The sequence below is a fragment of the Eurosta solidaginis genome, chromosome 4 (genome assembly GCF_040869045.1).
Source record: "Eurosta solidaginis isolate ZX-2024a chromosome 4, ASM4086904v1, whole genome shotgun sequence".
In the NCBI taxonomy this organism is placed as follows: Eukaryota; Metazoa; Arthropoda; class Insecta; order Diptera; family Tephritidae; genus Eurosta; species Eurosta solidaginis.
In genome coordinates, this window is record NC_090322.1 from 123,758,592 (window position 1) to 123,786,344 (window position 27,753).

At 35.6% G+C, this 27,753-nt stretch overlaps 1 protein-coding gene and 1 long non-coding RNA gene across 4 annotated transcripts in view; one reads left to right on the forward strand and one right to left on the reverse strand.

The window, feature by feature from the left end:
* The first annotated feature begins 1,505 nt into the window (after positions 1-1,505).
* On the forward strand, positions 1,506-26,932 carry LOC137250262 (nose resistant to fluoxetine protein 6-like). 2 transcript variants are annotated; one of them, XM_067782744.1, is made up of 12 exons: positions 1,506-1,915; positions 4,951-5,007; positions 5,074-5,294; positions 5,361-5,542; positions 8,425-8,636; positions 8,704-8,986; positions 13,080-13,187; positions 16,917-17,079; positions 25,585-25,775; positions 25,854-26,005; positions 26,196-26,524; positions 26,592-26,932. In XM_067782744.1, exons 1-12 carry the CDS (start codon positions 1,732-1,734, stop codon positions 26,700-26,702), a joined length of 2,193 nt encoding a protein of 730 aa, XP_067638845.1. In that variant the 5' UTR covers positions 1,506-1,731; the 3' UTR covers positions 26,703-26,932. The 2 variants fall into 2 exon arrangements, with proteins under 2 accessions (XP_067638845.1, XP_067638846.1); XM_067782745.1 differs by lacking the exons at positions 8,425-8,636; positions 8,704-8,986.
* LOC137250263 (uncharacterized) overlaps positions 25,163-27,753 on the reverse strand; it is a 167,510-nt gene continuing 164,919 nt past the window's right edge. Inside the window, exons 2-3 of one of the 2 annotated variants that reach the window (XR_010952885.1) lie at positions 26,574-26,731; positions 25,163-26,510 (exon numbers count right to left, since the gene is read on the reverse strand). This is a non-coding gene — a long non-coding RNA (uncharacterized lncRNA). The remainder of the gene's footprint in view (positions 26,511-26,573; positions 26,732-27,753) is intronic. The other variant, XR_010952884.1, reaches the window with a different exon arrangement.

Here is a 27,753-nt window from a genome sequence, read left to right on the forward strand (position 1 = left end):
AAAGGGGTGTTAGAGGCGTTGGTTCCACATTACAATTGAAGAGATGGTTGGTGTCATGTGGGGACACATTGCAAGCGGGGCATACATTTTGTATGTCAGGGTTGATTCTGGATAGGTAAGAGTTTAACCTGTTACAGTATCCAGAACGAAGTTGAGCAAGAGTGACACGCGTTTCCCTGGGGAGAATGCGCCCCTCTTCCGCAAGTTTTGGATAATTTTCGTTAAGTACTGGATTCACCGGGCAATTCCCGGCATAAAGGTCCGACGCCTGTTTATGGAGTTCACCAAGGACCTGCTTGTGTTTTTTCACTTCATACGGCTGGTTTCTCAGGTGCCGTATTTCCTCAAAATGCTTACGGAGATGACTCCTTAGGCCCCTAGGCGGTGCTGGTTCATCAATCAGATGTCTGTTGGGATGCCCAGGTTTCTGGGTATTCAACAGGAACTGTTTGGTCAGCATCTCATTTCTCTCCCTTATGGGGAGTATTCTCGCCTCATTATGCAGATGGTGTTCTGGGGACATAAGAAGACAGCCCGTGGCGATTCTGAGAGCAGTATTTTGGCAGGCCTGTAGTTTCTTCCAGTGGGTGATTTTTATGCTTGGCGACCATATGGGTGACGCGTAGCACGTAATCGGCTGGCTAATTGCTTTGTATGTAGTCATGAGCGTTTCTTTATCTTTTCCCCAAGTACTGCCAGCGAGGGATTTGAGGATTTTGTTACGGCTCTGAATTCTCGGAGCCTCAGGGGTGGAACTACTTTTCTATGAAGATTTGCCTTGCAACAATTTTCACAGGATCTATGTTTCTTCACTAAATATTTCTATTAATCGACTTCTGTTATACATCCGATTCCAAACAGGCAGAACCGAAACCGGAATCAGGAGTGTAAATCAATCTAAAGTTACGACATATCGGTGTCGTAATAGAAGCCCCGTTACATCGCTAATATGAACTATTAGCTTATATCCATGGATTTCACCACAGGTTTTTTATATAAATATAGAAATGAAATGAAATGAAACCAAATTGAGTGAAATTAAACCAAATTGAGTTTGTTTTACAACTCTACCAATTTTTAAAAACTTTAGTGCTCTAATATGAATAGGTATGTAGTACGAGATATTTTTGTATAAGAGATTCCCTTTTTATACCGATTTTTATTTTTAGCCCATGCTCATCCTTGGAAAATATCCAGTGGGTGTGTTTAGTTTGGTGGCGATCGGTCAATCGGTTTACGACGCAACCTGATCTTTACCTAACATACATATATACATAATTTGAATTTTATAGACGGATTTACTTTCATATCAAGTCTGTAGGCCTGTTTCAAATTGCAGCAGTGTAATGAACTGGTTGCAAATAATAAAAGAAAAGAAATATGATTTTAAACTTTTAGTTTCACCCAGAGTTCAGTTCGATGTTAACGTACTCAGCACATGCATCAATATTTACATACAAACTTAAATTAGTGCATCTTCTCTTCATACACAAATTTGAAACGCTGTGGAATAGCAATATGTAGTGGATTTGTGGATTTCTAATTTCTTTATTATTTGATTGCCGTTAGCCGTTAGTCATTCATAGCACCCGTATGTAGATAAAGCATTTCTGCTGATGACTTCACGCACGTTAACCAAGTGCTTATTTACCTTTATTCGTCAAGTTAAGTAGATTGCAAAACGCATAAGAAGTTAATTTTTTTAATTCTGTTAAAAATATCGTACCTAAAATGTATCGGTCATGTTGGATCATAATTTGCGTTGGTCCCTTATTGCTATGGCCGAATTCGCTATGTGTCAGTGCGACAGTTGTCACCAGTGTAAATTACATATTCGAAGGTTTTAGCCCGTACGCAACTTTACGCTTTTTCGAGTTCAATGATAAAGGTTGGAATATAAGTGAGAATTGTATACGTGATATCAGAGAATTTAAACACAATGAGAAGGCGTTTTTGCTAGATTCCAACTTTTTTGCATGTGAACACGTCTTGCACTTCACCACACACAATCCAATTCTCTGTCAACAGTTTCAGCTGGTGTATAAATTCTCTGGATTTTCTCTTAATATGATTTCTTTGTGGGAATATAGGTATTTAGTAGGATTAATTCAATTTAAATTTTATTACTTGTAGCAATATATTTGCTTGTTTTATGATTTAATATGAATTTGAACTTAATTAATATAATAATAGCAATATATTTGCTTGTTTTATGTTGATGCAAATTGCAGAAATTTTGCTTATTTTTTTACAAACAAAAATCTATTCATATACCCAAAATATGCCCTTTCATGAAATGTATGTAAATTAATCATACATTTATGAATTATCCCATCCCTTTTTGTTAATAAATTAAAATGTTAGGAAAATGTATGCAAATTGAAATATGCATGCAAATAGTGTTTTGCCGACTTGGAATTTCTGTGCACACGAAATCCATTGCATATTTATAAAACGTTAATTTGCATAAAATGTATGCATATTAACCATGAAGTATGAATTATTAATAAATTGGAAAATTGAAATAAATAAAATATTTGATAACAATTGAATAAATAAAAAAATATTTAGTTATTATTTGGACTATGGGTGGGAGGGGAGGTACCTATAAAGAAATTTCCTAAAGCATTTTATATGTGTTATTCAGTACAATGATGTAAGTACCTATGTACTTGAATATTTTCAAAGGCAGGTTTGATAAGCCAAGTCAAACTTAAATACATTTGACCTGCCTCAAATCAACCCTTGTAAATAAGACCAACAATATACAAAAGACATGTGCCTGTTGATCAGATGTTGAGCATTGTATCATTGAATATATATGTATGAAAATACAAACCAAAGCAAAAAAGTACAAATGTACATACATATATACATATTCAATAATACTCCAATTAAAGGCAGACATGTATAAAAAGCTGGGTCGCTTTGATGCTGTGGCAGTGGCTTAAGTTATTAATAAAACAACTTGTCGCATTCCGCGTTATGAAGCGACCAAATCAATTATGGCAATCCGCGTTTACGGCCATGGATATGTAAATATCAATGCTCGTAGCAATTAGCCGACGAAATACAATAGGCACGAGCCAAATTATGTGTCGTCGGTGGTTAAAAGTGTTGCCGTTTCTACCTTTAATAACTCACAGCTAAAAGGGGAATTTATTATAAAATTAAAATAAACGAATTTATTGCTCTTTTGCGAAATAATGTTATATTTCTTCGCAAAATTACTTTAATTTATTTCGCCGCTCCCATATATTAATTTTTATCTATGAAAATAATGTAAAATTCTTACTTTGTACTGACATGTGATAAACAAGTCAGCATATACAGTATGACGTCACAGTGCGAATTCGGGCCAGAAACGGGTAAAACACCACTCTTATGTAGCAACTGCAACACAGTTGCTGCAAATTTGGCTGCGTGACTGCGCGAACAATTTTTCGGCAGAATATGATAGGGGGTTTCAAATAGCAAATAAAAATGTCCATAAGCTGTGACAACTCGGCAATTTAGGATATGAGAAAATTATTTGCAATAATTTATATGAATAATGGATGGAAATTTTTAGATTATATTGCTAATATGTTAGTGGACATTTACTAGGCAATATCTGTGCATGTTTATTTGCATTTTTTACTACCATATTAGTACTTTCATACAGGATTATAAATAGTTTGGTATTATTTCAAAGGAAAAGTTCGGGGTTATGAAAGTAGTTATGCTCGTCATAATGAATACCCCCAATATGCATCGAAGTTGGAATTTATAAAAACGCAAAAATTTGTCTTTTGACGATTTTATCAAATGCCATGTTGCCATCAATTTGGACAACTTAAGAAGAAGAATTTATGAATGAAAAATCAAGAGGAAGCTAGTTTTCAGGATTTTGTGATTTACATACAAAACATGAGCATACATATGTAAATATGTATGTGTGCTTGTGCGTATGGTTGGATGGTTGAAGTGAATTTTGTTTTCTTTGTCAACATGCGAATATAAAAATATTTCTTAGCTTACATATGAACATAGATTTGTACATATGCTTGTGCGTAAGAATAATTTTTGTTGGAAGTGGTTGATTGAAACAGTTTGTCTTTTATTTGAACATGTGAATGTACAAACATTTGTTAGCTTATGCATGGATATATTGGTATCAATGAAGTGGGTGGGAAATGGGGGTGCAGGCTGATCTTTATTTTAGGAATATATGTGTGTACATATATACCAATCTAGGTTTGTTTATACCCACTCACCATTTAGGTGATTAAATTTTCAATTTCCCTACATATCAATATAATTTGATTACTCTTTCTGACAAAATAATGAGTTACCATACAATTGAACAAAAGAAATAATCAAATATGAATACTTTAGATTATCAAACACTGAATATATTTTTTCAACCACATTTTGGAATCATATTTGAATCAAATGTGTTTACTTTAGGAGATCAAAAATTTATAATAATTTTTAATTCATCTTTCTGAATCTTTTTTGACTATATTTGTTGACTGAATAATGTATTTTATACTTGTCAAAATATTTCTTTACATCGGAACTGCTCAACCCCTATACACTTGTAGCACTTTTGTTCTTGTTTTGCCCTGAATCATAGGCACAGATTCAAATTCACACTTTGAATATAAAAAAAAAACAAGTAAGGACAGGACTGTCTTCGGCTGTGCCGAAGACTTCAACCTTCCAACCATCATAATTTATTTACAATAAAACAGAATTAAATTTGCAATATACTTGCTCTGATCAGAGAATTTTTTGGTAACAGACGAACAGAGAAAATCGTTAAGAGAATTTTCTGTTACGTCTTGCACCCTGTTAAGTTAACATGAATTTGGGGAATAGTGGTGAAGTGCAAGACGTGTCACATGCAAATGGATCGTAAGCAGTGGATGCCAAAATAACGCCTTCTCATTGTGTTTAAATTCTCTGGTGATATGTATAACTTCTTGGAAGGACTACGGCGAGGCTCGTTGTGGGCTGTAAAATGTAAGTTTTTAATAAACCTTGAGATCTTAATATTATTACCATTGTTAGTGTGATGTATTTTCAAAGTATATGATGCAACGGCTTACTATGCCGGTGGTGCTTTGGGAGGTGCATCAAGTGTGCGAATACAGAATCCAAATATTTGCCGTTCTCTATTGCATCAATACAAGGAACAAGTGCAACTTGCTTCGTGGAGCTTTCTTGCCAATGAAACTATTGTTCCATTTGCTGTACAAATCGTTATGGCTCATTATTTGTTGGAAATGATATACGATGGTGGTTTCAAGGTTAGGGGTTTTGAAATTCAACAGAACTTGCAAATTTATTTAAAAAACAATTTTTTATTGACGTAGTCTGAACAAATACATCAGCTAATTTGCTTTCCATCATCTTGTAATAACGGAGACCTGCAGCAAATCCTTGAGGTTTACTTGTTTCAAAGCAACCATGTGGTAAGGAACAGCACATATCTGAGACACCGGGCGCTAAGTGACGTGTACAGCGTTCGGAATGATACTGATTGGTATATTTTGATGTGAGTATGGAAATAAATATACATTGGAGTTTTTCATATCAAGTTATCCACTTGAAAAAAATTGATTTCTCCAATATCCAAGAAATTAGTGGAAATTATGTTATTGTATCGTACATTAATTTAAAAAAACTGTGAAATTTCGCCATATTTTCCGTGCGACTATTTTCTACAACCATTAAGCCAAAGAAATGTCTACTAAAAAAGTTTTTGGAGGAATACTACAATTTTTTCCTTACTCGTTCTGGAAATTTTTAACAGTTTATAAAATTATTTCATATTTATATACTACAAGAATCATCTAGAATGCTTTTTGTAAGTATTTACGAATTAATCAAGTCTCCAGGAAGAAAGAGAGCAGTTCACATTTCGGTCCCTTCTTTTCGCAGTAAATTTTGTGTTAGTGGGAACATTACGTTGCTAACTGTGTTAAGTTATCAAGCGCTTTCTTCTAAGCAGAGCATTTACATCTGCACAGAGCTCCACTGAGTGTATTTCCTGCTCTCCTTCGGAAGCGAGTTGGTAAGGTATGAAAAGTTCCTTTGAACAGAAAACTGCAATGTCTTGCTACGAGGTGTGTTTGGCATGAATTTAAGCAAAAATGAAATGTCTTTGCGTTGAAGACTTACAAATTTCCTTTGTATCCGTTAAATACTGTTGTGCGGCGTAACCAGCGGAATATGCTTGCTAGTCTTCATGGCAAATATAAAACAAATACTTAACGCGATTTACCTCCGTGAAGATTTAGGCCTAGACTTTCTTTTCCAATTTTCGCTGAGCTTCTTTTTAATTTTTTTATGCCGACTTCAACGCTGCGGCAAGCCAGATGAATTTTCACTGAGAAGCTTTTCATGGCAGAAGTACAATCGGAGTGTTTGACAAACTACTACCGAGGCGCGAATCCGCTTAGAAAAACTTGTTTCTAAACTTACAATGTTATTCTGCTCGGAACTTGAAACCCGGACCAAACACAAAACGCAAAACAAACGAACTCTGATAATAAGTAAAAGTTTATAATTTTTGTTTAAGACTTTTCATTAATTTGAGGAAAATTCTTTCTTTAAAAAAATAAAAATAAATGTAAGGCGCGATAACCTCCGAAAAGATTTCAGACCGAGCTTCTCTTCCAATATGCGCCGTGCTCCTTTTTAACTTTTCCTACAAATTGGCGGGACGGGATCTACTTGTTTTATGCCGACTCCGAACGGTATCTGCGATGCAGATGAGTTTTCACTGAGACCTTTCATGACAGAAATACACTCGGAGTGATTGCCAAACACTGCCGAGGGGCGACCCCGCTTAGAAAAATTTTCTTCTAATTGAAAAACCTTATTTCTAAAAATTTGATGTTGCTTTCCCGGGGTGTGAACCCAGGGCATTCGGTGTGGTAGGCGGAACACGCTACCATCACACCACTGTTCTTTATACTTAATTGAATATGCCTTACAATTATTACACGTACAAGTTAGCTCAGTCACTGTATACTTGCGGACCCACACTAGAAATCCACGGCCGTGACAGTTACACAATTAAATTTTTTTAATAAATTTCTCCAGATTTGAGAAAATTATTCCTATAACCAAGGAAAAAACATCTTAGCTTTTGAGAAAATTACTTGTCTAGATTAAGGGAAGCGTTTCTATGACGCAAAATCAATCCCATTTTTTATTGAGTGTAGCAGGAATAATCTCGGAATGTTTGCCAAACAATAAAAAAATATTATGTAACTCAACCTAGTTTCGAAATCGGGCAAGTCATTTTGTAGACAATTTTGGTTAGAACAGCCGAAATATGTATTTTTGTTAGCAAAACAGCGTCCAAAATATACGATAAAGTTGCAACTTCTCCAAAATTGTATCGAATCCCGCCAGCTTCTTATAAGTTGATTTTATTTAGTATGCTCTTGAAAAAAAAAACTTGGCGTGATTTACTTCCGGGGAGAATTAGGCCGAGTTTGTCTTCCAATTTGCTCGCGCTCTTTTAAATTGTTTCCTACAAATTGGTGGGAAGAGACCTTTAAGTTTTATGATGACTGCGATCCGCTGCTGCAAGGCAGATGAATTTTCATCTTTCATGTGTTTGCCAAACTATTGCCAAGGGGCGACTACGCTTAGACAGACTAATTGAAAAAAAAACGTATTTCTTAATTTTTGATATATCTTTGTCGGTGACTTGAACCCAGGATCTTCGGTGTGGTAGCCGGAGAACGGTGCCACCACACAACGCCTTCTCATGGAAAAAACGACGAGTCCCTGTTTTATTGTATGGATCGATGTGTCATCGTTTGAATGGAAAAACTATAAGTCCCGTTTTTACTGCCCTCTTTTACCTTGACTGCCCTTTTACGCATATATTTATAAGTTTGGCCTTTATTCACTCTTAATATAAATCCCGTTTGCCGGCGGCTTAAGCCATAGATAAGTACAAAATATTGTAACGAATTTAGAGAAATTCCGCTTATTTGAAACCTTCTGCTAACGTTCGAATCGCTAAACTGTTGAATAAATCATTCCAATATTCAATATTGCAAACTGACTTTATTTAGATTATTTTGGGAGTAGTACTTCACAATTATACTTCACAACCAATAGCGTGTTTAAATCAAAACTGATTAGTCATTCCTCAGCTTGCGCTGCTTTTATACTCCCTGTTGCCTCATCCGCATATTTCTCCAAAGGTCTAGACGTTTCACCTTCTAGAATTTTTGTATCTTCTGCTTGGTAAGGGATGGTTTGCGTTGGTTATACTCGTAAGTACATATATACTTATGTACATATTTATCTTGACTGCATTTTGGAAAACTGTTTTTTTTTTTAAGGAGTTGATACTTTTTTGGTCAATGCAACACCATTTTCAATATTGCTGTATGCGCATTATATTTCCAGAACATTCGCCTGCAGCTCATTTTTCGTCTATGCATTGTTTTTTGTTATGCGCAGCTATAATTCATTCATCAACTCAACCGATTCCAGCCCCGAATCAATTCGAAATAACTTTGGATTCGTTGTGGATTATAAAAACTCCTTGTTGAAAAATATGAAACGCTTCGCACGAATAACTAAAGCTGATACAGGCACTGTTGACGTAAAATTTCAAAGTAAGTAGAAGGTAATAAATAGCATTAAATTCTATATTCAGTTTCTAATTGCTTGTAATTTGCTTAGCCGTCAACATGCCGAAAAATTTAACTAAACCCCGCTCACACAGATTGGACGATGTCTTGAATGCCGTTTCCTTGAACAATGTGCTATATGATGTATTTGTTGGCGATACAACATCGCAGTCCTTTATATATGTCCTATTTACAATATTTCTGATTTACAATTATTTGGAAACACAAATTAAAGCCATCGCTAGCAACATTGAACCCAAGGACAGACATGCCTTGCTGAAAGTTCCCGCTTTACACTCCGCAAGTTTTCTGATTGACATATATTTTTTTGTAAAGTTGGGTGAAATATTTGTTTGCAATGTAATGCGAGGAAATGATCCAGAACAGTCGAACATATTAAGCAGCATGTAGCTACATTATTAAATTTTTGGGTTGATATACATAGCTCCGAAGAGATTTTGCCAAATACAGTTAGTTTATTTTCTTTTTTTTAGCGTTGCCGGTCAAAGTTTTAAAATTTGTATCTCTCGGTCCGACCAACAATTTAAATTGTGTTTATAAACCATTCATCCCATACTTAATACTTTTTAAATACTCAAGGCTTTTGGAAAACTTTCAGGATTTCGTCTTCAGTCAAATCAATCCGGTTATGGATATTTAAAGAAGCTAGACCATTGAGATGCTCTTGTTGCATTCAGCGCATTTTGAACGCATCGATCGTAAATTCGTTGCCTCCACATTTTGACTTCAGAGACGGAATTACTTTCCAAGCAATCCAGTAACTCTTCATAAAAGTTTTAGAGTTCTGTGCATTTCTCTCTATCGAATTCTTGGTTTAGAAATGAATGGCCAAAGCTTTGGAAAATTGATTGTGTCTAGAAATTGCACATAAAATGTGATTCTATAGTAATCCTCAATGCTTGAGGTCCAATGCCGCTGTCTGATTACAATGTCGAACTTGGAACACCTTTCAACAACCTTCTGAAAGATAAAATGAAAGCACGAGTCAGCGTTTTGCAGCTTTTCATTGAATCATTCAAAGCATCATCTGCCAGTTTTGTAGCTTCTCCCAGGTATTGATTTTTTAACTGCATTTCTCATAATTTCAGAAGTGAAAATTCAGAAACCAAATTTCAGAAGGCAAAATTCAGAATTCAAAATTAAGAAAAAAATCAGACGACAGAAAAACATTAAATTTTTCTCAAAATTCAGAAAAGTTCATTTATTTGGCAGGAATTATGGATAAAGAAAAAGTAGTACAATCTAAAATTTTAAATTATGTGCAATAGAAAGCATGTAATTAATTAAATCTTTTCGCGTTTTTCTTTTTCAAATACAATTATGTACAATATTAAAAAACGAAGTCTTTATATTTTATCTTGCGTTTCCTATATGACTCGCCTCCAGCTGAAAATTGCTGCAGTTTTGTTTCTGTTATTGCCTGTTCGTTTTTATACTCAGCGTGCTTTGCACACAGAGTATATTAACTTTTATTGGATAACGGTTGGTTGTACAGGTATAAAGGAATCGAAATAGGTATAGACTTCCATATATCAAAATCATCAGTATCGAAAAAAATTTGATTGAGCCATGTCCATCCGTCCGTCTATCCGTTAACACGATGACTTGAGTAAATATAAAGATATCTTCACCAAATTTGGTACACGAGCTTATCTGGACCCAGAATAGATTGGTATTGAAAATGAGCGAAATCGGATGATAACTACGCCCACTCTTTATATATATAACATTTTGGAAAACACAAAAAACCTGATTATTTAGTAAATAATACACCTAGAATGTTGAAATTTGACGTGTGGACTGATATTGAGACTTGATAAAAATTTGAAACAAAATTTTAAAATGGGCGTGGCACCGCCCACTTGTGATAAAATCAATTTTACAAATATTATTATTCATAAATCAAAAATCGTTAAACCTATCGTAACAAAATTCGGCAGAGAGGTTGCCTTTACTATAAGGAATTCTGTGAAGAAAAATTAACGAAATCGGTTAAGTACAACACCAACTTTTATATAAAAGATTTTTAAAAGGGTCGTGGACGAATAAAATAACCTATATCTTTGCAAAAAGAGCTTTTCATCAATGGCATTTCATTTGCCAAGTGGATTTATAACAGTAAAAAGGAAAAACTTAAAATTTAAAAAAATGGGCGTGGCACCGCCCCTTTTATGACAAAGCAATTTTCTATGTTTCGGGAGCCATAAGTCGAAGAAAAATTAAGGGATCGTAATAAAATTGGGTACACAAATTTTCCCTATAGCAGGAAATATTTCTAGAAAAAATGGACGAGATCGGTTAAAGACCACGCCCACCTTTATATAAAAGATTTTTAAAAGGGTCGTAGACGAAAATAATAAGCTATATCTTAGCGAAAAAGAGCTTTGTATCAATAGAATTTAATTTCTAAATTGAATTATAACATTAAATTCGAAAACACTAAAATTTTTGAAAATGGGTGTGGCACCGCCCCTTTTTGTCTAAGCAACTTTCAATGTTTCGGGAGCCATAAGTCGAAGATAAATTTACATATCGTAACAAAATTGGGTACACATATTTTTAGTAAACATGGACGGGATCGGTTAAAGACCATGACAACTTAGATATAAAACAAGTTTAAAAGGATCGTAGACTACAATAATAAGCTATAACTTAGCAAAAAATTGTTTTGAATCAATGATATTTTACTTATCAAGTTTTATTGTAAGAGGAAATAGGTAGACATTTTTTTAAACGGGGGTGCCGCGTGTTATGTAGAAAAGTAATTTATCTGAAATGAAATATTTTATTTATGAAATTAAATATGTTAGGGTGTGTCCCAAACGCACCTTCGAATGACATTGTGTCACCTTTCGATATAATTATTTGTACGGACTTCACCCAATTTGGTAATATTATACATATTCTATAATTAGAATAAATATTGGATATAACAGCTTCTTTCGACGTTGCTGTGTTACAGGCTGAAAAAAATTCAGAACTTAAAATTCAGAAAGTAATCAGACAGAAAAAAGAAATAAAATGTTGGGCAAATTTTAATGTTTTTTTGCTGTCTGATTACTTTCTGAATTTTCACTTCTGAAGTTTGACTTCTGAAAATTGTCTTGTGAAATCTGTTTGAAATTGACTTCAAAAATTTGATTTCTGAATTTTTATTTCTGAATCTTTGTTTCTGAACTTTGACTTCTGAATTTTGGCTTTCTGAAAAAAGGGTTCTGACTAATGTTTTCTGGAAAAATGTGTTTCTGAATTTATGGGGGAACCCCGAAAAAGAGGAAGAGTTCTTCAACATTACGCCCAATCATCACATTTTTCAGATCATTTTTATCCTTTTTAGGGACTCCAAAACTGTTGAAATTTTCAAAATTTATAAAAATTTCGAATAGGAGAAGAGTGTGAAATGCGTCACGTTAAACAATTTCTACAAAACACAGATTGTATCTGTAAATTATTTTAACGAAATTACTTGCAATTTCCCTTATTTGCAATCTTCTACTTAGTTCGAATCACTAAACTGTTGAATAAATAACTCCAATATTGAATAATGGAAAAATGGCCTTTATTAAAGTACTTCACAATAACACTTATACTTTGCAACTAGCTTGCTTAATAACCAAACTGACTGATAGCTTAAATGGAACTCTACTATTGCCCGACAGATTGCGTGCTTAATCAAAAACTGATTGTAGCGTACCGCTGGTGCTTTTATACTCTGTGATTTCCTCGTGGCATCTTGTACGCGCTTCCAGAATTTATTTAGTTACCGCCGTATAATTATAACTACAATTGCACGTATATAGCTTCTCATATGCGTGTATTTGTGAGCGACACTTCAACAATTACATTTGCATACTTTTGGGAGCATCTCAGATAAGATATCTGCATGTGTTTGTGCATCTCTTCTCTGCTGCGTGTACGTACATATGTGTAGACATAATGTTTTATTCGTTTATGTAGATACAAGTGACTGTCCGCTTTATTGTTGTTGTGAATTCATTTACTTAGCATCAGACTAGTGATGTGAGTATCACTTAGTGTCACTCATATTCGTCACATTATTTTAATTATTTTCTATTAAATTGGAGTACAAATTAATTTTAGTCTTTTATTAGAAGTATTAAATGTTTACACTGATACGTTTTTTATGACCTATATACCTATATATGTATACCTATATTTTCTATGCTTATGCCAAAACCTTCATTTCTCTATGTCCACACCGCAGCCGAGTGACCGACCCCTGTTAGACAAATTTTCTAAAGTACTTTTGTTATTAGTTTTTCCGGTTTTTGAGCCTGACACAATCAGTATGATAGGTCGGTCAAGTTTTGGACCATTTCATTGATTCCCCTCTAATTGCAACAAGTGCTTAAAGAAACTCATAACTATTTTTATTCTTCCGAACAGTGGCTCAAAGTTGGCTTCAGATTTTCTACAAAATTTCCCAAGCAAAAAATTTCAAGTTTGCAAACAAGTGCTGTTCGTGATAAAGCTAACTCTGAAGAAAGCTCTTTCGTAAGTATTAAAATTATATTTATATGTATTTTATATATAAAATTATTCACCTATGGCTGGCCAACAGAGGTGTGCGTCTCCGCATTTCGGTACAACCCCTTCTGTAGCTAGTTATTACATTATTAAGTGAGGATAAGCGTTTTTTTTTACCCGCAAACGTAGATTTATATATGTCCCTGTAAAAAAAAACACGGCTATTGTTGTTAAGGTATTCACTCTGGGCACAATTCGTCCGAAGGACTATTTACCTATCTGGCCATTTTCAGCTTTTATGAATGTTTTCCTCAAAGCGGCTCCCTTTATTCGAGCCATATAGCAGGAAAATTAAGATCAGAATAGATCACCTGCATTCCATTATCTGAGCAAATAAAATACTACATTTTTAGTATTTACCCCATTGCATTGGTGGCGTTGAGAAAAGCCTAATTTCACTGTTTTTACAGGGTGCTGAAAATTTATTTTTTTATTTTTTGTGCCCTTTGTAAGGTCCTTCATCATGACACGCTTCATTTCTGGTAGGTATGGTAATGGAGGAATAGAAAGTTTTTGAATTCACATTGAACTTGCCAAAGAATTCATAGCCAAGGCGAATTCATATCAGGTGGTGCCAAGGCGAATCTATACCAGGTGGTGGCAAAGCGAATTCAATCAATTCGCCGTGCAGATGAATGTCAAGTCAAAAGCAAATTTTCATAGATTTCGATTAACTGACATTTTGTTGTATAAAGGCTTTGTATGGAAAATTATCAAGAAGAAGCAATCAGCTTATGGGATAACACCACCTATAATGAATTCGCCTTGGGTGGTGCGAAAGAGAATTCAACCAATTCGCCGTACAAATACGTACCGTACCGAATTAATTAATTTGGGGAAACATGGTGAATCGCAAGCCTTACCGAATTAACATCATGTGGGCGTGTGAAGATAACATTAATCGTACACAGTTTTTAAAGTTCGAACACTGATGGGCTACGAATATCGTAAATATATGTATGTAAATGCGAAATATCAGAGAATTTTTACCCAACTTGTTCGTCTTGCGATTCACCACACACCACACACCTTCCAATTTCAATGTTTCAACAAAGACTCTATAAATACAAGATGGGACATTGTAGAGTACTAAAGCTTTGTGGAAACTGTGGGACGGCTGTACCAGGAATTCACCATACTTTTTGCTATGCTGTCCGCCTCAACATAGCTGATTTTATAAGGCTGTTTAACTCTGTAATCTTTGCTGTAATTTATTTTGCTTTTGGAAAAATGACCTATTTGAAATAAGCTGGATGAAAAATATTGGCATAACAGCTTAAGTTAGATCAACAATGGAAAATCTTTGAAAATTTAAGCAGATGTGGCAATTTCGCGAACGAAATGTTGACAATCTATTGATCATCTCTAGGAAATTAGCGACATTCCATCAACTAAGCAGCAATACTACTGTTATTATTTGGCTGCTCAAACACACCCATATTAATTGTGCATTAAATATAAAATATACAACTCAAAAATGGCTCCGGTTGTTATGTCCGCAGCATTTATTTGGTTCAAATACACAACCAATAATAGCCAAAGCCATAATAATTTACACGGGTCATCAATTCTTTCTCTGATTCAAAAGCTGAACTATCAGCGCTACCGTCATCAGCTCAGTGTCATCATTGCAAGTAGCGCCAATAACACCAAACTCGTGCCTGGCACACAAAAATCGTTTCACTCAATAGTGCAAGTGAAATGTACTACGCACTCACTACTAAGTAGCGTCAAAAATTAGCTTGGAGTCATTGCGTAAATGAGCTACCATTGAGCTGGCACCGCATTGGCGCTGGCGCCATGCAATTTACATCAATAAAATTGCGCGAATACCCAGGCTCATGACTTTTTTAATCACGATGGTGAAAACGAAACAGGGGCAAAACGTATGGTGTATTCCTGGTGTAGCCGTTCCACTTTGTGGAAAATGAACGACTCTACAATGCTCCCTCTTATTAATCTACGCTCTTTGGTTTCAATTTTTTGATTTTCTCAAAGACTTCTAAATATAAAATGGTTCATTGTAGAGTTCTAAAGCTTTGTGGAAATTGTGGGACAGCTGTACGAGGAATTCTCCATACCTTTTGCTATGCTGTCCGCCTCAACATAGCTGACTTTTTAAGGCTGTATAACTCTGTAATTTATTTTGCCTTTGGAAAAATTACCTATTTGAAAATAAGCTGGCTGAAAAATATTGGCATAACAGCTTAAGTTAAAACAACAAATGAAAATCTCAGCCAAGCGATTTGTAAAAAAAAAGCTAAGTTGTCTATTTGTTACTTTCTCGATATAGGGTGTGTTCGAGCTGCAGCAGTGTTACTTTTTATGACAGCGGATAAGGTTCTTCAGCAACATTTGAGCAGATGTGGCAATTTCGCGCGTTCGTTGAACGAAATGTTTACAATCTATTGATCATCGCTAGGAAATTAGCGGCATTCCATCAACTCAGCAGCACTTTTGCAATACTACTGTTATTATTTGGCTGCTCAAACACACCCATATTAATTGTGCATTAATTATAAAATATAAAACTAAAAAATGATTCTGGTTGTTATGTCCGCATCATTTATTTAGTTCAAAGTCACAGCCAATAATAGGCAAAGCCAGAATAATTTACACGGGTCATCAGTACTTTCTCTGATTCAAAAGCTGAACTATCAGCGCTAGCGTCATCAGCTCAGTGTCATCATTTCCAGTAGCGCCAATAACACCAAACTCGTGCCTGACACACAAAAATCGTTTCACTCAATAGCGCAAGTGAAATGTACTACGCACTCACTACTAAGTAGCGTCAAAAATTCGCTTGGGGTTATTGCGTAAATGAGCTAACATTGAGCTGGCACCGCATTGGCGCTGGCGCCATGCAATTTACATCACTAAAATTGCGCCAATACCCAGGCTCATGACTTTTAATCCCGATGGTGAAAACGAAACAGGGGCATAACGTATGGTGTATTCCTGGTGTAGCCGTCCCACTTTGTGGAGAATGAACGACTCTACAATGCTCCCTCTTATTAATCTACTCTCTTTGATTTTCTCTTAAGATGTTTTCTTTGTGGAATTTCGGTATGATTTCTTTGGTTTAATGTTAATGTATATCTTGCGACATGTTAAGTTAACGTGCATTTGGGGAAACGTGGCCAATTCAAATAAGATAATTGTCGGCAGATGTCGCGCTGTTATGTTATGGTTGATGGCTTTGAGAAGTTAAATGCGTATCGTAAATTTTAATTATCTGGATTTGCCATACCTGGCCAACAACCGCCAATGAATTTACACATTATTTAATAAATAAATGACAATCTAATGAATAAAACAAAACGAAATTAAAAAATATAGGAAACCAGTTAATTAAAAATTTTATCTGTGGAAAATGCTGGAAGTCATAGATTATTTTAGAGACATTTTTCACGATATGCTTTGTTACACACAAATGTGATAGTTTTGTTGGTAGAGTAAGCTGCTGCCATCAGGGGCACGTCGGTTCGAAACCAGGTCATTCTAAAATTTTTTATACCTGCAAATGTAAAATTCTCTTATTTAAAATTGAAACCCAGTTCTACGCACTCATCTTCGGGAAGACCGGATCTGCCTGCCTAGATCTCCGCCTTAAATTTTTTAAGAGCATTCTGTTTTTACAAACAATTCCTCCATAGTTCATGCCACTTTATACGATTTTTAAACAACTTCTTTCAGCTTTAGTCCATCTTTTGCGTTTTGTACGTTCGCTGAACATCTTTTGGACAAACACTTTCATCATAATGTCGCTTTGGAGATTCCATCTCTCGACTACAAAACATGCAATAAAAAGTTGACCAACATTTTGTACGTGGATACTTTTTATCCATTGGAGCAACGGGTAAGCAGAACCTAAAACTTCCTTATTTAGATATATGTATCTACCCTTAAACGGATATTAGAAGTACATGTACATACCTAGTCATATAAGCATACTGCTTTATGTGGTGCTACGAAATAAATATTGTTACGAATATTAGCAAAACTAAGGAGTGCTGCCAGCTCTAAGCCGATGCTAAGCAGTTACGTGAATGCACATCAATAATTCAATCATCATGTATCTACACAAACGAAACAATAACTGCGTCAACATATATGTACCATGTACGTATACGAGCAGCGGAGAGTCAATGCACAAATACATGCATATATCTGAGATACTCCTATAAGTATGCAATGAGAAAAACTATAAAATTGTGCAATTGTAGATACAGCTGAGAAGTTTGAGAGCTACTGGACTAGTAGATTCTGGAAGCGCCTAGAAGATGCGAAGGTTGAAATCAAAGAGTATAAAAGGCGGCAATTGTAGAGGCGCTGGAATTCAGTTTGATTTGAGTTTTCGATTGAGACGCTATCTAGCGAGCAATAGCAGTATTATTATGAATAGTAGAGTTTCATTTGAGCTATCAATCAGTTTGGTTATTAAGCAAGCTATTCGTTGCACAGTTTGAGTGTTTTTGTGAAGTACTTTAATAAAGGCCATTTTGCATTATTACAAATTGGAGTTATTTATTCAACAGTTTAGTGATTCGAACTTAGCAGAGGATTGCAAATAAGAGGATTTGCAAGTAAAATCGTTACAATATGAAGGCTTGAGCTGAAATTGAGATTATGCAAATGACAATCCATAAAAATTGCTTCTCAATAAACCGATTTAATTAAACCAAGCATATTGGAAATACCAAAGGACATCATAAAATTTTCCTCGTGATCCTTCTAGCGAGGTTGAGGCACCATCCTCCTTCTTTGCGTACATGGGTGCGCGGCGTTAAGAACACATTCTGTGCCGAAGTATCTTCTTTCATTCGCTTAATAGGGCTAGCCTAAAAACCATGTATGTTGATGCCTATTGTGGCCTGGAGGGCCAGCATTGAAAGACATATAGACAGGAAGGCCTCAGCAAATCGATCTCACATCCTAGGAAGCATCGAAAATCAAACAAGTTTCCATTAAAAATGTCATCATGTTCGACAAATTACCCTTGAAACATAAGCCGCAGTCTGATCCAGACTTCCACTTTTACCAATGATAAGATACAAGCTACATTAAAATACTTGGAATAAGTTAGTGTCATCACTGAAACGTTTTTGTACTTATTAGGCTGGAGTACTTTCAGATTTGTTCTGGAACTCTACATATGAATGTTGAATTTTTTGAAGACACATCATCAGAATTATTCAGATTTGGAGTAAGACAGGACTTTTTACCTATGTGTCAGACTCCAAAACATTTTTTTTTCATGTTGTACAAATATTCCCGAAGTATTCCATTGTCATAGCTGTTTCTGTAGAGCGTCTGTTTGCTGGTTTACCGAATTTGTCGGCCGCCGTGGTGTAAGGGTAGCGTGCTCCGCCTACCACGCCGAAGATCCTGGGCTCAATTCCCGGGCATAGAAACATCAGAAATTTAGAAACAAGTTTTTTTTTTTCAATTAGAAGACAGTTTCTAAGTGGCAGTGATGTGGCAAACACTCCGAGTGTATTTCTGCCATGAAAAGCTTCTCAGTGAACTCATTTGCTTTGCGGATGCCGTTCGGAGTCTGCGTAAAACATGTAAGTTCCATCCTGCCAATTTTTAGGAAAAATTAAAAGGACTTCGACGCAATTTGGAAGATAATGTGGGCCTAAACTCTTCGGAGGTTATCACGCCTTGTATTTATCTTTTATTTTTAGTTCGCTATCTGATTTTATACTTGTAGAATTTTTATTACTGAAAGTCAATAGCTGTTTAAAAGAAAGTGGGATTTATTGTACCCCAGCAACACGGTGCGCTAAATGCCATTCTGCTGACATAGTCATTAAAATCAATTTACCAAGAAACGAAAATGATCGATTTTAAGGATTGAGTACATATTTTTTCTACAATCCATGGTTGTAGCCAAGACATGGTTCAATCAATGATTGTAGCTGAAAAGTGATTGCAATCACATACATAAAAATTATTTGTGATTTTTTTTAAATCAGTGATTGTATGACCAATGATTGTTGGTGAAACGCATATATGTATGTAATACTCCTTATATCCTTATTTTATACTATTACTAGAGTTGGGATTCTACCGGGTATTTACCATTTTTATGGGTAAATACCAGGAAAATACCCGGAATATTCCTTTTTTGTATCTTTTTTGGGGTATTTAAAAATCATTTGAATCGAGGCTGCTTGGAATTACAATTCAGTAATTAAATTTATTTGTCATTTGAAATTAAAAATTTTTTTTTTGATTTTAAACAAACAACCCAGCAAACACTCGAAGTCAACAATTGGTCTGAAAGGAGTCCAAACTTTGGATCGTTTGCATTCGGTATGAACTCATTTAGGAGCCTGAAACGAATGCTATATGCTCTTATACAGGCCTCCTTTCGATATGATATATGAGTCTTATTGGCGTCATATACTGCTAATTTTGAGCCTTTTAATATACTACTTCAAGGCTTTTAGGAAGAATTTTTGACATATATCCGAAGCGGAAAACATAGGGGAGAAAATTTTTGTGATAAAACTCCCATAAGGATAAGATAGAAATGAAATAAGTGTTAGTTGAATTAATTATTTATTTAGAATAAATTGTCGCAGAAAATTGTCTGAGTTTTTATTCCGGAGCTGTCTAGTTTAGTGATTTTAATATTTTGTTTCTTCATAATTTCATCAAATTGGAGTCATAAAAGGCTCTAAGGTGGTAGCATTTTTGAAGCTGATATTTTTCGGACCCATATTGAACTTCAGAACTGTAACGGAATGTTTATAGGGTACACATATTTACGCAAACAAAGCTAGAAGAATCCGAAACGGGTCCAAAATAAGTGGGCAATGTTGGAATCAGAAAAGCGTCGAAAAGCGTAGGAGGGTAAAAGAAAATTTAATTTTTGCCTTTTAGTTAACGGCCTAAAAGCTCCTAACCTAGCAGGCAAAAATTATCACTTACCAACTATTTATGCTCGTCGAGCATAAACGTTTTCTAAGTTTAAATCGCCGGGCCCAGACGGTATATTCCCGGCCATGCTACAAGTTTCAAGTATGGCGGCCGTGGAATGGCTTAAAATAATATTCGATGGGTGCATAAGGCTGAATCATGTACTGCACTCTTGGAGAACTGCTCGTGTAGCTTTCCTACCAAAGGCGGGGAAGATCGGTCACGTGTATCCCAAAGACTATAGACCCATCAGCTTAACATCATTTCTGCTCAAAACCTTTGAGAGTCTGATAGATGTGTACATAAAGTCCAACGTGGATGAAAAGCTGCTCTCCGCAACACAGAATGCGTACACCAAAGGCAAGTCGGTAGACACCGCATTGCATAGAGTGATAATTAGCATAGAGAAATCCCTAGAATATAGGAGTCTTCTTGAACATTGCCGGACTTTCAATAATGTTTCTAAATGGGCGATTATAGATGGTCTTAATTACATTAAAGTACATCCCGCCTTAATCAGATGGATCGGCTGCATGTTAAATTGCAGGAAGATTACATTACAATGGGGATTGTACGAGGCCACGAAATTAGTGGACAGGGGCACGCCGCAGGGAGGGATGCTATCCTCTCTGCTGTGTACACTGGTCATCAACCAACTGCTCAAGCTTTTCGATGAGGGACCCGTAAAACTTACGGCTTACGCAGATGACGTTGCAATTGTCATAAGCGGAAAGTGCTTTCCAACGATTAGTTCTTTAATGGATCGGGCGCTTCGGGATATTCATACCTGGGGATCTAATGTCGGGTTGAAAGTCAATGCAGAGAAGACGGATATGGTCATGTTTACAAAGAGGTACAAGGTCCCAAATTGGGCCAGGCCTAAGTTAGGAGGGGTGACCTTACAGGAGAAACCTTGCACAAAATATCTAGGAATCATCCTAGACAGTAAGCTGTCATGGAAGCTTAACGTGGAGGAGATGGTGAAGAAGGCCTCAACAGCACTCTATACATATATATAAAAGAATGCTGGGGTGTACGTGGGGCTTATCGCCCTCTCTTTCTCATTGGGTTTTTACAGCGATTGTAAGCCTTATTCTATACTATGGAGTTCTTGTTTGGCGGAAAGCCACACAAAAAACAACATACCTCAAAAAATTAGAGGGGGTATGCAAACTATCGATGCTTAGCATTACGGGAGCCCTGAAAACAACCCCGAAGGCTGCACTGTATGCCATTCTGCACACTCCACCTGTAGACCTGGTAGCAAAAACAACATAGCGTTAACAACTGCAACCAGGCTCAGTGCCTCGGGGCAGCTTGAGCGCCGACCATATGGCCATAGTAGTATAGCGTCATCAATCACAAGCGAACAGACTACCTGATTCCCTATCTGTGCTTCGAGGGAGATCTTAAGGCCACAATAGAGGTGGACGGTTAGCGCAAGGGTGCGCTCGTCGAGTTTGGAACAAATTTTGAATCTTTGTTACGACAATTTTTCATTTTAATACAAAATTAATTACATTTGTACATTATTGTTCACTTGTAAGGTTTTTTTTTTTTTTTTTTTTTTTTGTATTAGCATCGACGTTTTTCCGCTCATGGACGCTTCTCGACATTTTTAATGTGACCGCAAAGCTGCCACGCTCTGTTCAGGTGTGTCGAACTATATATGACCCCAATAAGCGCTGACGTGTCATATAGGTGTCAGATAATCAGAGTTTATTAGAGTTAAAAATGACGGAGAGTTCCAGTAAAGTATAATATGAGCTGTTTAAACGCCTTTTAAGACTTATGTCGGACTCTTATTTAGGCTCAAATGATATACGTTAATATGCTCATATAAGACGACCTTTGCAAGAACGAAATACATTGGTTTCGGCATCCCAAATGATCACATACCGACTGTAAACGCTCCAATTTAGATATTTTTCCGACTCTTTTTTGACTTAAAATGTTTCTGGGTAAACTTAAATTTTTGCAACGGCATGCATTATTGGCTAAATATTTTTGAAAAACGCTGGATTACAGATTAAAACTAATGGATAACTAGCCACCAATATAGGACAAATTGGGTACATTTTGGATTGAATTTGTGTCTTTGTTTCCTATATTTTCCAAAAGATTATTTCTACCTTATCTTGTTTGGTTGATTTTCCGACAGGGTGGATAAATGATGTATATTGGAACGATTTTCCGTCATCCCTTGTCAAATTTGGTTTTGAGACAAACCGGTTCACCAGTCAGCCACACAAATCGATTAGTAAACCACCCTCGGTTCTGAATGAACACACAGCACATACACATAACTAAATATACACAAGCATCAATTTGACAATACCTGCTCATATACCTACGAACTATAAATACAGGACAAACGACAACAACAGATCAGAACGAAAATCGACACTGATGATGGCACAACGCCGAAACCGGTTTGTCTCAAAACCAAATTTGACAAGGGATGACGGAAAATCGTTCCAATATACATTATTTCTACCCTTATTTTGGGTAAATATTTGGCTATTTACCCATTTTTACCATATATAACCAATTTACCGGGTATTTACCATTTGGGTATTTACCCCTTTCCCTAACTAATATTACTATAGACTAGGTACACTCATAAACATCAGAGTGCCGATATATTGCTGTTTAAACGTTTTTGTTATTGTATTCAATAATCGAATGTACCTAAATTTGTACCGAGGCTGCTTGGAACTACAATTCAGCAATTAAATTTATTCGTCATTTGAAATTAAAAAAATTTCGTTTTGATTTTAAACAAACAGCCCAGCAAACACTCGAAGTTAACAATTAGTCTGAAAGGGGTCCACACTTTGGATCGTTTGCACTCGGTATGAACTCATTTAGGAGCCTGAAGCGAATGATATATGCTCATATTTTGCCTCTAACATAAAGCCTCCTTTCGATGTGATATTTGAGCCTTATTGGCGTCATATACTGCTAATTTTTAGTCTTTTAATATACTACTTCAGGGCTTTTAGGAAGAATTTTTGACATATATCCGAAGCGGAAAACATAGGGGAGAAATTTGTTGTAGAAACACAATCACACATGATTAAAATCTCATATGATTGCAATATTTGAGGTATTTTGTTATATTTTACAGATCTGTTCGAGAGTGACTCGACCTTCTTTTATTTCAATGGGTGTGAGTTGTCGCTAAGCTAAATCTTGAAATTTGTTTACATTAATATAAAATTACAATCTGTAGTTAGGTTAAATTAGCTTGACCTGGTCGGTCCGTAAGGGCCTCATAACAATTGAAGGAGTCCCTAGTGTTGTCACTTTGACAAGTTTCATGTGCATTAACATGTAAAAATATTGGTTACACTTTGAAGTGAGTAAGTACAACTTGAAGATTAAAGGAAATCGGAAATATTTAAAACTATTTCTGAATCAAACATTAAACTTTTCCAAAATATTTTATGGAACTGTTTTTAGATAATACACCATCTGCATGTTGCAATTTTACCTTTAACTTCCTACAGAGATGGTCATTAGGGTGGAGTGATGCCCTATGGAATTTGTTTTTTTGTTTTTTTTTTTTTTGTGTAATGGCCTAGCAATGAAAAGTTGGCTATATAAGAGTTAACCAAAACTAAATATTATTTTCGTAGGATGGCGTTTTGAGGTGCCCCCAGCCCTAAGAAGTTGAGCAAAATAATGGCGATTTTACAAAGTTCATTATTTACATATTTATTTTAGTTCTTTTTTAATATACATAACTTTAGTAAAATTACATATTATAACTAAAAACGGCAAATTTTAAATGGTGTTTTACAGTTTTTGGTGATAATAGTATGTTTCTAATCAAGTGTATAAGTAAAAGTTTACTGGCACATACTAGGCCATAAAAATCACTAGGCTTTGAAATTAATGAGCATAATAACAACAAGCAAAAGTAAATCAATGACAAAAAAAAACAACAAAAAAAAAATTTTGTACCTACCATATTTTTCAAAGTTTAGTTGCGTTGGGGCACCTCTAAACATATGATGAGTGAAATAAAAATTTTCAATCTTATTTCTGGTATAGAAAGGCAACTTTCTGGAGGTCGGCCAAAAGCGATTTCGAAAAAAAATAAATTCACTCCACCCCAATGGTCATACTCTCGCTCCCACTAATACGCTTACATTTACATTTTTGCCGACCACTGGGGTAAAACAACTTTTTTGTTGTACTTACACTCATTTTCATTTCAAGGAATAATCAGCACTCAGCACAAAGTATTTATATTTGAGAATGGCCGTGTTTTTTGTTTAGGCACCTTTGTTCGCGCTTACATTTTGTATGAAGAGATATTCGCACAACACTATCCGCATTTATCTCTCCATACAACATTCAAGCGCAAACATAAACATATGCGCGAAAAAACACGAAAATAAGTATAAAGCCTAATTCATGTGAAATTGCAGCTGAATTTTCTTTATTGATTTCTCCAATTGGGTTTAAAGAAAGAAACTTTAAACAATTCCACCACGGCGACACCCAAGGGCTTCTGCTATAATACTGAATTTGCGTTCGTTCGGAATGCTGTGTAGTGTAAAAAATGTAAAAAACTTAATTCTTTAACATTTCAGAAAGTTATGTGCTAATTTTTATTTTAAGTAGCCAGATGTAAGTTTTTTTTAGGGAAGTTGCAGCCCAATACGTTCAATAGTTTCCGAGATTACCTATTTCCAAAATTTTAGTCTTAGATTTATAATGGCTGTGTTTTTTATTACGTGCAAATGTCTACATTTGCCCTTAAACTTTGTATGATCTGCTAAGTTGCTAAGTGCATAACTTTATCCACACCTATGAAATAGGTGTTTATTTAATCAGTCCTTCCAAGTTTCATTATTTAGTCCCTAATAAAAACCGAAATGTCAACAGAGGAAATGTAAATAATGTTTTGTATGTAAATGTAAGTAGGTAATGTAAGTATTATTTTGACATTTGCGGGGCAGTGCCGCCAAATGTTTTATTGGGTTGAGAGCAATTGTCGATAAGCATTTTTTTTAGTCGCAAATGTATATACATGTAAAAAAAACACGGCTAAAATGTATAGATTTAGGAAAAATTAAAACCACGTGATATCATGGCAGACAAGGCGACAGCTGTATCGATTATACCTCCCGCAATGGTTTAACTGTTACAACCACCTTCAGCCATGTGTTGTTGTGCAACTTTTTCCATTTGCATAGAGGCAATTGTCGGGAGAAAAGGCTTAGAAGAGATTTACAAGGTATAAACGAAACAGCTGTCGCTTCGTCCTTCCTGATGGTCCGTTGTTTCAATATTTCCTAAATTATTAAATTAAATAATTACGTATGTATATGTAGGTATTCGGCTTCTCAAGACTTCATTACATTTTTTTAAATTACTGCTTTTGGATATAACAAACTGTAAAATTGTTATTATTTTCAAGTGCATGCCGTGGACGTGGTTTGTTTCACTCGAAATGCAATTCTTCATTGTGACTTGTCTCGTTTTGCTTCTTGCCGAAATTTACTCAACATATGCCATTATAATTGCAACGGTCACATTTCTTATATCAATATTAGCATCTATAGTGTGGGAATCAGACCCAACCACCAATATGGAGGAGTTTTCGATATCGTAGGTGCAAATACTAACTAGTCTAAGTAGCTGCACTTTGAACTTTTAATACCAAATATTATTCTGCTCTCAAAACAGGACCAACATGATATATGAATTAACAGAGTTCCACTTAGTTTTCGACAATATCTGCTTACGCATTTCTCCATATATTTTGGGCGTATGTGCTGGATACATTTTACAACGCACACATTCCAACATCAAAATTAACATGGCTGTTTTAATTTGTGGTAATTAAAATTATTGAATTTTTACATATGTATGTATCTATGTCCAGTTTCAAACATGGAACTTAAGTTGTATTTGTCAGCTTTCTCTTGTTTTCCTGCAAACATAATTTACTTAAACATAAAGTGTTATACCGTGCAATAATATTTTATTTTCTCAATTAATATGCGCTTGGGAATGTTTTTTCAACAGGTTGGCTTGCTTTTCTACTCATGTTCGGCCTATTTCTTTTTGGTTACAAATATGGTTATGAAAGGTTGCTGCCAAATATATCAGCTGGACGATGGTGTCAAGCAATACTCTTCACAATTTCACATTCAATGTGGTCTTTGATGCTCTTCTGGATTACACTCACTGCTGAAACATATCAGACTTGGACACCACTGAGTATTTTGCTCACTGGGAGGTATTTACATGTTTTGGAGCGTCTGTCACCAGCTTGTTTGCTTGTAGCTCCAATTGTAATTCGATTACTTGTGTTTTCAGGGGAGACAGCTATTTACAGCTCTGCAGGACAAACAGTAAGTAATTACATTATCTGAATTTTTTTTTATATTTTGTACTACTCACTGTTTTTTGTATTTCTAGCTTTCGATTTTTGTCGGTTGTTTGATAGCCTCATACCTCTGTGCGTTCTTGCTTCATGTTTTATTTGATGGACCTCTTTGTGCTATTCTTCAAGAAGCTGTGCTAAATTAGGATATCAAGCCACAAACTTACTTACGTAACTGAAAAAAAAAAAAATCATTTAATGTCAATAACATTAAAGAGACTAAACGGATATGTGTTGCACATTTGTTTATGCTTTGTATGGTTCTTAGCTGGAACTAGACTGATTCCCATACAAAAAAAAACTTGTCTAAGTCCGCCCCTAAATTTTAAGATAATTTTAAGAGGGTTTCGGTAATTTTTTTTCTCATCCTTCGAAATACCGCCGAAATTTTTTTTATCTTGGTTATTGCCATCATATATGTATATTTTCTTCTAATGCCATTTCGAGCTATGAAGTCCTTTTCTAATGATTAGGTCAGCAAATTTGGTTCTATCGCCCCTAAACTATCCTTTTTGTTTTACAGACGAATGCAGTTACTTCCAAATTCTTGACATTGTTGCTTTTGAAACATTTCTCTCATTTAATAAACAAAGAAGCTGTATCACTTTTAATATTGTTTATTACTACTTATCAACCTGACCGCCGTGATGTGGTGGTAACGCGCAAAACGATGCCTAAAAGCAAAGATAGACGGAGGGCCAACAGACACGCACATAAACATAAATTCAGCGCGCCACCAATTATCATCACCGCCAGAGAGGTTGCAGATGCCATTGGTCACGCTAAACCATCCAAAGCAGTGGGTCCAGACGGCATAGCCATGCCGATGCTTAAAAGCCTAGGGAAAGAGGGTTTCAAATACTTAGCACATGTCTTCAACCTGTCGCTTTCCACCTTTGTCATACCCGAAAAATGGAAAATGGCCAAGGTGGTCCCGCTACTAAAGCCTGGGAAACCAGCTAACATAGGAGAGTCGTATCGTCCGATATATCTCCTATCGCCAGTAGAAAAGACGCTTGAAGCCATTTTGCTCCCCTAATTCCAAGCAAATTTGCAGCTAGCCTGTCATCAGCATGGCTTCAGAAAACTTCATAGCACCACCAACGCGCTAAATGCAATCAGCACCCAGATAAATTGCGGTTTAAATCAAAACCCCCCACCATAGAACAGTATCCGTAGCGCTAGACCTATCAACAG

Coding starts and splice junctions, on each gene's coding strand:
- LOC137250262 (XM_067782744.1), top strand. CDS start 1,732: ATGTATCGGTCATGTTGGATCATAATTTGCGTTGGTCCCTTATTGCTA. Junction 1,916..4,950: donor TATAAGTGAGAATTGTATAC/GTGATATCAGAG, acceptor TTAAATTCTCTG/GTGATATGTATAACTTCTTG. Junction 13,188..16,916: donor ACTCTGAAGAAAGCTCTTTC/GTAAGTATTAAA, acceptor AACTTCTTTCAG/CTTTAGTCCATCTTTTGCGT.